This window comes from Episyrphus balteatus, chromosome 2 (genome assembly GCF_945859705.1).
Source record: "Episyrphus balteatus chromosome 2, idEpiBalt1.1, whole genome shotgun sequence".
Lineage (NCBI taxonomy): Eukaryota > Metazoa > Arthropoda > Insecta > Diptera > Syrphidae > Episyrphus > Episyrphus balteatus.
This window is the reverse complement of record NC_079135.1, coordinates 26866250-26880217: the sequence shown is the minus strand read 5'-3', so window position 1 is coordinate 26880217 and position 13968 is coordinate 26866250. Positions and strand designations below refer to the sequence as shown.

The window sequence follows — 13968 nt, the reverse complement described above, 5'->3', positions numbered from 1 at the left end:
ATATAAGACGGTTTTTTTATTTGTTTTTTTTTTTAGATTTTTTTGAATTGCTGACTTATACTTTGTGATTTATTTACGTATTTTAAGTCTTCAGACGTGTTGTGGAATTAGATTTACGGCATTATTTTTTAGTGATGATGAAGAAAACGTTAGCTTTTTTAAGGATTGGATTTTCGATGTTAACAAATGAGTAAAAGGGGCTATTATTTGACACTTGGATAGGGCTTTTAGAGGGAAATTTCTAAGTCAAATATAGCACTTAAGTCTTAAGAGTGCCTGAGTGTAATTCTTGGAAAATATGTATGAAGTAAGGTGAACCAGTTTTTTTTCAACTTCGAAATTCAAATATTTGAATAAATGAAGGACTTCTTATTTGTTTTTTTTTTTTGCAGCATTTATGTTTTTAATTTTTACTTGCGATATATCTTCTGTCTTCCAATGAAAAAATTTTTTTTTGAAAATCATTATTAACGGTACCTGCCATAGAACGGTTTTTTTTCAAATCCGATTATCTCCGAAGCTGCTTATTCGATTTCAACGAAACTTTTTGTGAAGAAGCATTTATATAATTTAAATATAAACAAAAAATAAAATTAAAAAAACAATAATTTTTTGAAAAATCAAATTTTCGAAAACGGGACATTGAAGTTTTTTGAAATTTTGTTTTTAGATGTTGATTAGTGATTTCTACAAAATGGCATACCAATTTTATTTTAAAACTTTTTTCCAAAAAATTATTTATAAAAAAATTTGTTTTTTTTTAAAACGGCTCTAACGATTTTGAAATTTTTTTTTCTAAAAATGCATGTTAATATATCAATTAAAATTGCATACTTGTTTTGGAGGGCAATTTAATTTTAGATTTTATTTTATTTTTTTAATTTAAGCAACTTTAACTCTAAGAGCAAGTTCGTGCGACCCAGTCGTGCATTTTATTTTTTTTACTTTTTCACATATCTCGCGTTTTTTTTTAACCTACAGATAAAAATAATTGGATTATCGAAAAAAGCGATTAAAAGTAAGAATCAATGAGAATATCATGGTTAAACGAGTGTTTTTTTTTTTTTTGGTGGGAAAAAAATTGATAGTTTACCCTAAATAAATATTTGCTTTTTGGAGCTAATTAAAGAATTTACTTTTCTTCGAAAAAAAACACCCTTTCAAATGTAACGCTATTACATAATTTAATTTGGGCCACTCAACTTTTTTTTCAACAAAAACAACAGCCTTTTGACCATTATGTTCTTATAGACACTTCAGATTTTTATTCCAATCGCAAATTTGCTGAGTTTTATTATTTTAGGCGTGTTTTTTCTACAACTCATTTTTTTATTTCATTCGAAAAACAATAAAAACAAATACTTACTTGTGTAATTTTTATTAATATATTGTTTTGTGAATAAAATGAAAAATGAGTAACTACTGAGTATTAGAAAAAACACTCCTTTTATTATTTAGTTTTCACAATAGACCCACATTTTCTCTACACCTTAAAAAAATACGCCTTCACATGAAAAAAAATGTGTAAACTTATTTTATTTGTAATTTCCATGACAAAGACATCATTTTTAATAAATTTGATAAGGTTACCATTTATGCCATTGATTCTATTATATTTATAGCGAATTTTCTTTATTTCCCAAAAAAAAAAAACACTCTTTCACCTAAAATATTTTTATAAACTGATTCCTGGTTGCTGTTATAAATGAAACATTTTTACCAATTATCATTGAGGAACCATTGTTTTAAGTACTAATTCTTTAAAAGAAAAAAACACCCAAGATAATTTTGTAGACTTTTTAAATTCTTAGTTCTTAAATCAAAAGAAACGTTTTCACCAAGTTTAAAAATTAACAAAATGTATGTCAGCTGTTGTGATATCTATCTCACCAGTCAAACCAGCATTGGCTTAGAGTATCTCTGGGAAATGTTTTCCTTAGTCCATTTCTCACACCTTTCTCAAAACTTTCAGTCTTGAATTTGAAAAAAATTGGCTTCAAAATTTTTAGAAAACGGGCCGATAGGTAATATTAGGGTTGGGGTCAAAATTCTGCCGGGGTCAAAATTCTTTTATCAAAATTCTGCTTTCAAAATTCTGCTTTACAAAATTCTGCTTTCAAAATTCTGCTTTTCAAAACACTGTTTTTCAAAATTCTGTTTTTCAAAATACTGCTTTTCATAATTCTGCTTTTCAAAATTCTGCAATAAATTAAAAAAGGGTTTGGAAAATGTTAAAAAGCGCGCGCTTTTTAACATTTTCCAAACAATTTTTTAATTTATTGCAGAATTCTGTAAAATCATCTTTTTGAAAATTTGTCATTTTTTAAATGCGTATTAGGTAATTTTTGTTTTATGAATGAATAAATTTGAAAATTTTAAGAAAAGGTTTAATATAAAACATTTCCGAAAATAATTAAAAATTCATTAATTTATCAAATAAAGATGAATGTTCAAAAATTTGAATAAGAAAAGGAATATTTTGTATCAAACAACATCGGTTCCAATTAGTTTACATATTTTATTTGAAAGAAAGTCAGTAGGGGAAAGTGCCCTAAGATGGCACCCCAAGGTAAAATGGCCCCCTGGCTAGAAATCGTAGAATCGAAAAAAATTAGAAAGTTTTATGAACGCGATTCTTTAGTTTATCTGGCAAAACCAACATATACGAAATTTCAGCAACTTCAAGCCATTATTTGAAATTTGACAGGTCAAACTGTCTCTATCCACCTCAAAAAGTACACTCGTTATAATTTTGTGAAATTTTTTTTCCAAAAAAAAAAAGTATAAAAAACATTGTATTTTGGAAAAAGAAGTTAATGTATGTACGCATGAAGTATTTCTTATTAATTTACTGAAATAAGTTGGTTTAAAACGATTTTAATTTTTTTGGTGTAAAAATTAAATTGAAAAAACTCAAAATGGGCAAAATGGCCTACTTAGTGCTCGGGTAAAATGGCATACCTATTTCACATGCGATTTAAAATTTTTTTTTCACATTTTCATTTTTTAAAGTGAAAATAGTTGCTATTTATGAACGATGTACAGAGAGGAAGTCCTGGACTGAGGAAAGCCCTTGATTCCGTCAAAAAACCTGGAAAAAAGCATCCAAAACATTCAAAGTTGCAAAAACTACAAAAACGAGACGAGCAACCAACATGAACTGGGTTTTAAATGACTCGGTGAAAGATCTGGGGGGATTAAGCACCACTTGTTCCAAGAAAATGGGAAAGGAGCCCTTTGACTCAATTTCGCATTTAAAATAACGTATGTTTGGACAGTGTGCCATTTTACCCGGGTAAATTTGATCAGTGAAATTTGTAGACGTCTTGAAAATTAAAAAAATTAAATACTTTTTTTAACTTTTTTAACTCGCTAATGAAAAAAATGTAAGAGTAATATATTAAACTTTGAAAAGTATATTGCATTTAAGTTTGAATGCTACTGTTTTTCGAGATACAGGACATTTTCCTTAGGGGGGCCATTTTAGGCCACCTTCCCCTATATGGAATTCAAAAAATATTTGCGACACTCAAATAAAAAAAATTAGGAAAGTATTAATGTTGAATTACATTAATGAGGTGTATTTTTCTTTAGCCAGTGCATATGCTATAAAAAAAAAACAGAATTGGCAGAATTTTTTTGTTCAAATATAATGCTGGCAGAATTTTGAAAAGCAGAATTTTGAAAATTAGTACAGGAAAGTTAGTAAAAAAACAGGCATATTGTGGAACGAAATATAGGACGGCTGAATTTTTCAAATCTGAAAGAGGGGTATTAGAAAAGCTTAAGTCCTGGTTTTCGCGCGCCACCCCCCTGGCGAAATCCGCCATTTTGGAAAACACGAATCGCTCTATATCTTCAAAACTATTTGTCCTAGAGAAATGGTTATCAGAAAAAAGTTCTTGGAAATTTAATTATCTTTCTCTTTGTAATACATTATTATTCTGAGCGGGCAATATTTTTGAGGTTATGTTGTTTTAATTTATTTTTTTTCGGTTTTTTTAAGATTTAAACATTCCCGGTAATAGTAACATAATTTTTTAAACAGTTAAAGTTATAGACCATCAAATTTCCAATAATTTGGTATATTTTTGAAAGTCATGCTATGTATGAGTCGAAAGTTATTGATCATAAAACTATAGTCTAAGTACAGGAAAGTTAGTAAATAAAAAACGAAATTTTGTGAAACGAAATATAGGGAGGCTTATTTTTAAAAATCTGAAATAAAGGTTAGAAAAAAGCTTAAGTCCTGGTTCTCGGGACGCCAATCCCATGGTGAAATTCTCCATTTTGAAAAACGCGAATTGGTCTATATCTACTAAACTATTGGTTTGGCCGAATAAGTTACTTAACCAAAGTTGTAGGTAATATAAATATCTTTTCTTGTGCATTCACTGTTTTTCAACGAGGACAACACTTTTGAGGTTATGTTGTTTTATTTTTTCGGTTTTTTTAATTTTTCTCAGCATCTATGATAGAAACATAATTTTTTAGCATGAATAAAGTTGTAGAACATAAAATTTATATTAATTTGGTATAATTTTGAAGATTATATTTTTAAACCAAAGATACGGAATTTTAAGAGCAATCCCTTTCAATATTTTCAAAAAATATACTAATATGTTTTTGCATAAGATATGAAAAAAAGGCTAAATCTTTTATGTAACGTAAAAACAAGAAACAAATGATATGAGAGGGAGTTATTAAGGTGGGTAACGGTAAACTTAGAATATTGTGGTACACATATTTTGCTTTAATTCAAAATCCAACTTTTATGATGCTAAACATTATGTTTCCATCATAGAGACTGAGAAAAATTAAAAACCGAAAAAATAAAAAATAAAACAACATAACCTAAAAAGTGTTGTCCTCGCCGAAAAACAGTGCATGTACAAGAAAAGATATTTATATTAGTGATGGGAACTATCGAATAAAAACTATCAAACTATCGATAGTTGTAAAATATTCATTCATTCGATAGTTTTAAATCATTCATTCATTCATTCATTCATTCATTCATTCATTCATTTAGTTACTATTTTCATTCGAATAGTTTTTTCATTCGATAGTTTAGTTACTATTTTCATTCCAATAGTTTTTTTTATACGATAGTTTTTTCATTCAAATAATTTTCTTAAACGATAGTTTTTTTATTTGAATAGTTTTCTTAAACGATAGTTTTTTCATTTGAATAGTTTTCTTAAACGATAGTTTTTTCATTTGAATAGTTTTTTTATACGATAGTTCTTATTCGATAGTTTATTCGATAGTTTGTTCGATAGTTTTTATTCGATAGTTTTATTCGATAGTTTTTATTCGAATAAATAAATGAATGAATGAATGAACTATTCGATAGTTCAAATCATTCGATAGTTCCCATCACTAATTTATATTGCCTGCAACTTTGGTTGAGTAACTTATTCGGTCAAGTCAATAGTATAGCAGATATAGACCAATTCAAGTTTTCAAAATGGTGGATTTCGCCTGGTGGTTGGCGTCCCGAGAACCAGAACTTAAGCTTTTCTAATACCCTTCTTTCAGATTTGAAAAAATCAGCCTCCCTATATTTCGTTCCACAAAATGCCTGTTTTTTTACTAACTTTCCTGTACTTAGACTATAGTTTTATGATCAATAACTTTCGACTCATACATCGCATGACATTCAAAAATATATCAAATTATTGGAAATTTGATGGTCTATAACTTTAACTGTTTAAAAAATTATGTAACTAATACCGGGAATGTTTAAATCTTAAAAAAACCGAAAAAAAAATAAATTAAAACAACATAACCTCAAAAATATTGCCCGCTCAGAATAATAATGTATTACAAAGAAAAAGATAATTAAATTTCCAAGAACTTTGGTCATATAACCATTTCTCTAGGTCAAATAGTTTTGAAGATATAGAGCGATTCGCGTTTTCCAAAATGGCGGATTTCGCCAGGGGGGTGGCGTCCCGAAAACCAGGACTTAAGCTTTTCTAATACCCCTCTTTCAGATTTGAAAAATTCAGCCGTCCTATATTTCGTTCCACGAAAAAGTCTATCTTTCCTGTACTAAAGCAGAATTTTGAAAAACAGAGTAGAAAAAAAGCAGAATTTTGAAAAACAGAATTTTCGCTAAAAAGGCAGAATTTTGAAGCCAGAATTTTGACCCGATCCCGTAATATTATTCAGTTTTATTACTCGTGAGAACGAAAGTTGTTGTATCCGTAAGAGGAACTAACGAAGAAAAAATAACAAAAATAATAAAAAATTATTAAAATTATTAAATTAAGAGGTAAACCTTGAAAATTTGTTTCAAGACTTTGGGCCACAGATATCTGTCCCCAAATGTAAGAAAATATGTTTGGATGCAAATAACTTAGAAACTACACCTCTAATCAACTTTTGGTTTTCAGTTTTGAATAGAGCTTAGAGGACCCTTTTATTTAATATTTCACTCGATGAATTTGGAAGAAATTTTTAAAAATTCATTTTTTTTCGACAAGGGGTTAACCTTGATTTTTTCCCGAAAACCTCAAAAAAATAAATTTTTAATTTTTTAACCTAAATGCATAGGTTTGTTCACTGTGAACTCATATCTGCAAATCAAAACTTGATTCGAGTCTTTGGTCCACAGATATTTGCCTCTGAAAGTTTCTAATATTAAGGTATTTTTCCACATGCCAACTCGACATCTTTAGTATTTTCAGTCAGCATTGTTATTGGCAACATCAACGATGACACTTCTTAATTTTCAATCTTTATTGCAGCACATAAATCGTTTTGCCACACAGATCTATTTTAAGTTCCCGTTTAGAAAAAATCTTATCAGTTTGAGAAGTGGACTTTTAGAGACAAATTTATTGCTAGGTATACCTTACTATAAAAATAACAGTTATGTACGAAAACACAAAGAATTAACCACCTTCAAAATTTTTCTGGTATATCCTCATGAAAATGAATCAGATTTCATACCTTGATCAGTGAGAAAAAAGTTATTGTTCAGTGTTAAAATGTATCAATACAAAAATGAAAATGTTCCACATACGCCATAGTGACCCATAAAGTTAAGATTCTGAAAATTGGTTAGGTATTTCCTGTAACTGATCAAATATTGAAACTAATCATATTTTATTGAACAATTTAAGCTTAAAAAATAATTAAAATCAAGTTTTCAAAATTTGAACCCCTAATTTCGGGTTTTTAATAAAATAGGTACAAATATGGCGAATTCTTCTTCTGTCAACCCTTTAAGTTCATACGTTAATTGTTTCACATAAATTGACTTATGAATATAACATCAAAACACAATTGATATCTGTACATAGTTAATTTTCCGAACTGCAGTAGTTTTATTTCGTAAAATTCAACAAAGTTACAGTTTTATTTCCCAACATCCCACAACAATAATTATAAATAAAACTGAACTAAATTACCATAATACGTCCACTATACACAAGACACAGCTATTTAAGTCTGTCTTCACTTTCAACTGAAGGTCATCATTATTTCTGCATTTTATTTTATGGTTATTTTCTTTTTGCTGAATTGTGCTTCAAGGAAGTGACGTTTTGAATGTTAATTTGAAAACTATATAGGCTTCAAGTTGAATTCACTTTTTTTTGTATAAATACAATATTTTATGCAGTGAATGATTATATTCCATTATTGCACTTTGAAGAGACAGCAGCAATACCTTTTTAATTAATTCAAAATGTTTAAAATTGTAAGTATTGCATAGTTTTTGGAAAAAAATATATTTATCAAATATTAACAAAAATATACAATATCTGTTATTTTCAGACAATTATTGCTCTCTTCGCTATTTTGGCATCAGCTTCTGCCAAACCAGGAGTAATCGCTCCACTAGCTTACTCAGCTCCTCTAATTGCTGGTCCTGGAATTGTTACTGCAACCAGTAACCAAGTAATTGCAAGAAACTACAATGGAATTGCTGCTGCTCCTTTATTAGCTGCTGCTCCAATTGCTGCACCACTTTTGGCTTCTGCTCCAATTGCTGCACCTCTAACAGCTGCTCCATTTGGATTTCCTTCAGCAGCTTATTCAGCACCATTGAGATATGCTGCTGCTTATAATTATGCTACTGCTCCATTTGCTCCATTGGGATCCTTGAGCTATGCAGCTCCAGCTCAATATATCATTTAAATCAAAGACTGAAGTTATAACTTTTAGCAATAAAAACATTGAAAAATGAACAAACTTTTTTTTTTACAGTTAACAAAATTTCAAGGATGAATGTCACAATTCTTTATTTTTTGTTTTTTTGCTACAGTAGTTTTTGTTTTTTTTTTGGGTGTTTTGTTTTATATCAACTTAGCGAGACGATCAAAACCTTAAAAATAAGAGAGCAACAAAATAAGTTTGATTGCGCTAAGTTAATATAAACTTAGCGAAACATTAAAAAAACAAACAAAAACATAATCAAAACTAACGTTACTATCCAGAAACAAAATAGAAACTTATTTTGTATTCGCTGAGTTCATATAAACTTAGCGAAACGATCCAAACCTTAAAAAATCTATCGGATCAACAAAATCAAAATTGCCGTTACTATCCAGCAACAAAATAAAAACAAAATTTTATTTTGGAATCGCTAAGTTCATATAAACTTAGCGAAACATCAAAAAACAAACAAAAACATAATCAAAACTAACGTTACTATCCAGAAACAAAATAGAAACTTATTTTGTATTCGCTGAGTTCATATAAACTTAGCGAAACGATCCAAACCTTAAAAAATCTATCGTATCAAAAAAAAACAAAATTGCCGTTACTATATAGCAATAAAATAAAAACAAAATTTTATTTTAGAATCGCTAAGTTCATATAAACTTAGCGAAACACAAAAAATCAAACAAAAACTATAGGAGCATCAAAATCAAAACTGACATTACTATCGAACAACAAAATAGACACAAAATAGAAACTTATTTTGGATTCTCTAAGTTTACATAAACTTAGCGAAACGATCCAGACAACAAAAATAAAAGAGCAACAAAACCAAATTTGACTCGAGTATTTAGCAATAAAATAGCATCAAAATATAAACATAGTTTGAATTCGCTAAGTTGATGCAAACTTAGCGAAAAACCAAAAAACAAACAAAAACAATCAGGGCAACAAAATCAAAACTGACGTTACTATGCAGCAAATCAAAGTTACCGCGACTATTGAGCAACCAAATTGGAATGCGCTAAGTTGATATTAACTTAGCGAAACACCAAAAAAAAAAAACAAACAAAAACTATCGGAGCAGAAAAATTAAAACTAATATTACTACCTAGAAACAAAATAGAAAATTATTTTGGATTCGCTAAGTTCATATAAACTTAGCGAAAAACACTCGCAATTTCATTTCCGAAAAGTATTTCGCTAACCTCATACTCATGCTCGGAGCTTAAACTCCATAAAAAATTGAAATTTTTTATGGCACTCAATATGTCAACATGCACAATAGGCTTTTAAACCATATAAACATGACGATTCATTATTATGTATCTGCTAAATCATGTGTATCATATTTCATCTCATAACATAACCCCTTAGCTGAATTAAATTTCATCTTCATCCCACAAAAACATATCAAGACAAAATTCTTATCGTTGATGAGAGTTTTTTTTTTATTATTATTTTTGAGTCTATACAAACTTAAAACTTTTCTTCATTCGATAAGTTGTTTCTCAACATTTTTGCCATCGTCTAAACCCTCTTAACCTTTGATCTGTATCTTTATTGAATTACATACGTTGGGTTGAGAGATGAGGGTTGACGGACGGTTCCAGTGTATCTATACGAAATACGAATATTATGTAGGTCACATTTGGATATATTCTTTGTCCTGTGTCAGCGGTTATTTGGTTTTTATGTCGGAAGAACACAAAACTCTGAAATAAAGAATTATAGCTATATAAAACATTACATTTACGAATGCCGGACAAGAACTTCCGATGACTACTACAACATCGTGTCGGTGGTTGGTCGGAAGAAGGACGTTTTTGGACCCGTCCATAAAGTTATGGTCAATTTGAACCCAGGGTTTTGTGTGGTAATTTTTTCTTCTTGTCTTCTTTTGGTTCCTATCAGAAGTAGGATTCTATGAAATAGGATACCCAGAATTCTGAACATTTTAGGGACTCATTTGCCAATCTTCATACTCCTTCTCTACCTCACATCCAGCAAATAATATTGGCGAGGACTTTTTGTGTGTGCTTGACTTAATTTTAAATTAGAGAGAACTCCCAGTTTATGCCAGATCACGTAGTTTGGCTGTTTCGCTGTGTATTTCATTAATTAAATTTTCCTCTGCTAATTTATTGGGCGGATATCTTTTGCAATGTATTTCTCTCTCTCTCTGATCCTTGTCTTTGGTATATACTCGACTTCTTCATCGTCGTCGTATATCTATCTGATGAAATTGTGGATGATATCTTGTGAAAGGTGTCATTAAGAGATACAAAAATAATAATGGTGCCTTTTTCTTTCAGTTATATCTTAATAGCCTGAATGCGATATAGCTCGCGCGATGGGTGTTGTTGCGACTTGTGAGAGAGTATGGGAATATCCTTGTGCGTTTCACGCATTAATTAAACGATGAAATTGTGAAAGAAAAAAAAAAAAAAAAACATTAAAATTTTGGCGAATTTCATACAAACAGACATACACGAGAGATATCTTAATTTGTGCTGAGTGGATGATGATGGTGGAACATAAGATTGTGGTGTGGGGTATTGATAGCTTTGTTTAGATTTTGTCTTTATACCCGCCTTCATTTGAAATTATGATGAAATTTTCCGAAGTAGGTATAATGGAGGGCATAGTTTATAGGTTTTGATCTGTATCAGCAAAAATGTTAATCAATTGTTTACAGTTTGAATTAATTGAAACGAAACGACCCATCAAGAAGTTGAAAATTATATAATATCTATAATGTATATGTATTGATTTTGTTTTTTGTTTTTATTTTAATGAAAGCGAAATTTAATTGGTAGCTTTTTGGAAAAGATTTTATCAAAAACAATAAAACATGTTTCGACATTAAAAGGGGAGCCAAGCAGTCTAATGTCTAAAGAAGATAATTAAGACAATTTTCAAAATGAATAATTAATTTTAAGTTTTCAGTAGTAATTAAACAGTTCTCATGAACCCTTATTGCGAGGGATACGTATAATTTTGTTGACCTTATAAAATAAAACACTTTAATAAAGTAGGAGCAAAAATTAGATTGTTTTTTTTTTTTTTTTTTTGTAATATGTGCCCATGATTATGAAAGTGGACTAAGTCACTTTTTGAACTGTTTGAAGAAAAACTTACATAATTATTTTCTTATAACGATTTATTTATATTTCTTTTATGAAATCACTAGAGGAGCAATAAAGAAGTTTATTTACTGCTATTTCGCTTTTAAATAAACTTTACCCCTTAAATAATAATTATTTTTAGGCTAAATTTGATGCCATTTTTTGGAGTGACTTAGTCCACTTTCATAATTAAGGGCACATATAATACCTAAGAGTAATGTGTTGTTATGTGTTTTAGAAATCGTTAATTGTATTCATGTAACATGAAATCAGAAGCTGTTGATCGTCAAAAATTTCAATTTGTACGTATTCTACCAAGCCCGATCTTTATACAAAAAACCTTAAAAAAAGAACCAAAAAATAAAACTAAAAAAGCAATGGGTTAAGATAGTCAAAGTTGCTTACATAAATAAATATTCCTAACTATGTAATTAAATTTGAACACACTTGTATCTAACACATTTTTCCCAAATATTAATGCTTTATTATTATAATTTAGGTTTTTTTTTACAAAAAAGACGTAGTTTTTGGTTCTAGATCACACGTTCTTTATTTGTGGTAAAAATATCTCTAATTTTAAAACTTTTTATGAAAAATAATTAGGAGAAAATTATTACAAACATGATTTTTTAAGGAATTTCATAAGTATGTAGGTAATTTAAAAAATAATATTAAATCTGTTTGTAATTAAACGGATGTGCCACTTGATTTCTTCCTATACAAAAAATTGAAAGCCCTGTTTTAGAGCGATTTAAAAAAAATTTTAAAGTGTTGTTACGAAAATGTTACGAAAACTTCTTTATAAATGGTTTTGATCTAAAAAACTTGAGCAAACAAAATTTCGAAAATCGTAGAAACGGTTTTTTTTTTAATGTACGTACTCGTAGTTTTATTTATACCTATTAGGGTGCTTCTTAAAAATCAATTTTTGAAATTTTAATGGGACACCCTTTCATTTTGTTCTTCCTGCCTTAAATATAAATTGGGTAAGCTTTGGTCCAGTTTAAACACGTTCTAGGGGTCGCTACCACAATTTAAAGTTTTGAAAAATACACCAAATTTTGTTTTTTTTTTTTCTCAGAAAATTTTAAAATTTGTAATCAGAATTAAGTACTTTATATTAAATCTTTAACTGTTTTGAACAAAATTTTGATGAAAATACAGCGGAATAAAAATGAAGTTTAATTTTGAATGTTTTTGAATTTGACATTTCTTTTTTGTGTTATTCTGTAGAATAGCTAACTGAGTGATCTTTCTTAAATTAAAAAATTCAATGATTTTATCTGATTTTTTATGAGCCTAATATCTTTATTCGACAGACAGTTAACTGACTGCTTATTAGAAGATTGAAAAATCGGGTCTTAAGCGTACTTTGTATTGTAACAAAAAAAAATTTGTGAAAATTGATCTTTTTTTTCCTTAAATCTTTAGTGAATGGTAGCGACCCCTAAATTTTAATATTAAAATCGGAAAAAAAATACCATATGTCCCATTAAAAAATCGAAAAAAAGATTTTTTCGACCATATAAGAAGCACCCTAATACCTATGTATACAAATTTTCACAAATATTCAAAATAAAATTTGGTATGTCAATCAAAACGAAATATTAATCGACAATTAAAAACTACATTGATTTTTGAAAAAAAAAAATTAAATCAAAAAATTATATTTTCAAGGAAACAGTTCTATGGCAAGTAGTAGTATTTTTTTTTTTGTTTCAAAAGTACAATATAGGTATGAAGGTACAAATAACCACCATTCGTTTGGGCCACAGTGCAAAACCAAAAAAACTTTTTGTAGGTCCCCCAATTCTGTCTGTCTATTTCGAGCAACAGCCCAAACCAATGCAATTTGGTTAAAAATTGTTAATTAAGGGTTATTGGTATGTATACGTAAAAAGCTAGATTAAATCAATAATTAAATATAATGCTTATTCTTCTACTTTACTGATTTCAGTAGTAGGTATATAGAATTTGTATTATAAAACCAGTCTTCTTCTTGGTTATTGGTAGTGGTATTATATGACTAATATGGAAAAGCTTATTTTTCTCGAAAATTCCTCAAAACTTTTCTGTGTAATATAGCAAATTAAGTCGTACTTTTGAAATCGTTTTCTTAAATTTAGATTTTTTCGTTAATCGAAATTAACTAAAATTTTGATACAGAAGTATTTTTGCAACCATATTACAACTGGGCAAAATTCAAAAAATTGGATTTTAAAAACTAATAAAAGGTTATCTAGAATTAAGTTTTTGAAAACAGATCGATGAATTATATCTAGATATTTTTTTTATGATTTTGTTGCAATTAATAATTTTTTTCCCGAAATTTTCTTGTTTAAGAGATAACAAAATTGAGGTAAAGCCACTAAAAAACAAGTGTTTACAATTTTTATAATAAGAATAAGTTTTTTTGATACATTATGTTTTTAGAGGTCTTTTCATATTATATTAAAACAAAAATTTGACCAACAACACAACTGTGAGTTAAGAAGAATGACCTTGAAACTCTTGAATTACAAGAAAATGCAAAATACCAACATTCAGTTGGCCACAGAAATGGTATAATACAAAAACCTATATAAGGCCTACAAAACTAAGACGTATAGTTAATTTTATTTAACCAAAGAAAAACCAAATCAAATCAGAAAATAAATAAATTCAA

The 13968-nt window shown here is 28.6% G+C and overlaps 1 protein-coding gene across 1 annotated transcript; it reads left to right on the top strand.

Moving 5' to 3' along the window:
- The first annotated feature begins 7589 nt into the window (after nt 1-7589).
- LOC129909206 (uncharacterized) lies at nt 7590-8191 on the top strand. The gene is made up of 2 exons (XM_055986241.1): nt 7590-7711; nt 7789-8191. The coding sequence occupies exons 1-2, from the start codon at nt 7700-7702 to the stop codon at nt 8149-8151; spliced, it is 375 nt and encodes a 124-aa protein (XP_055842216.1). The 5' UTR covers nt 7590-7699; the 3' UTR covers nt 8152-8191.
- Nucleotides 8192-13968: the final 5777 nt, after the last annotated feature.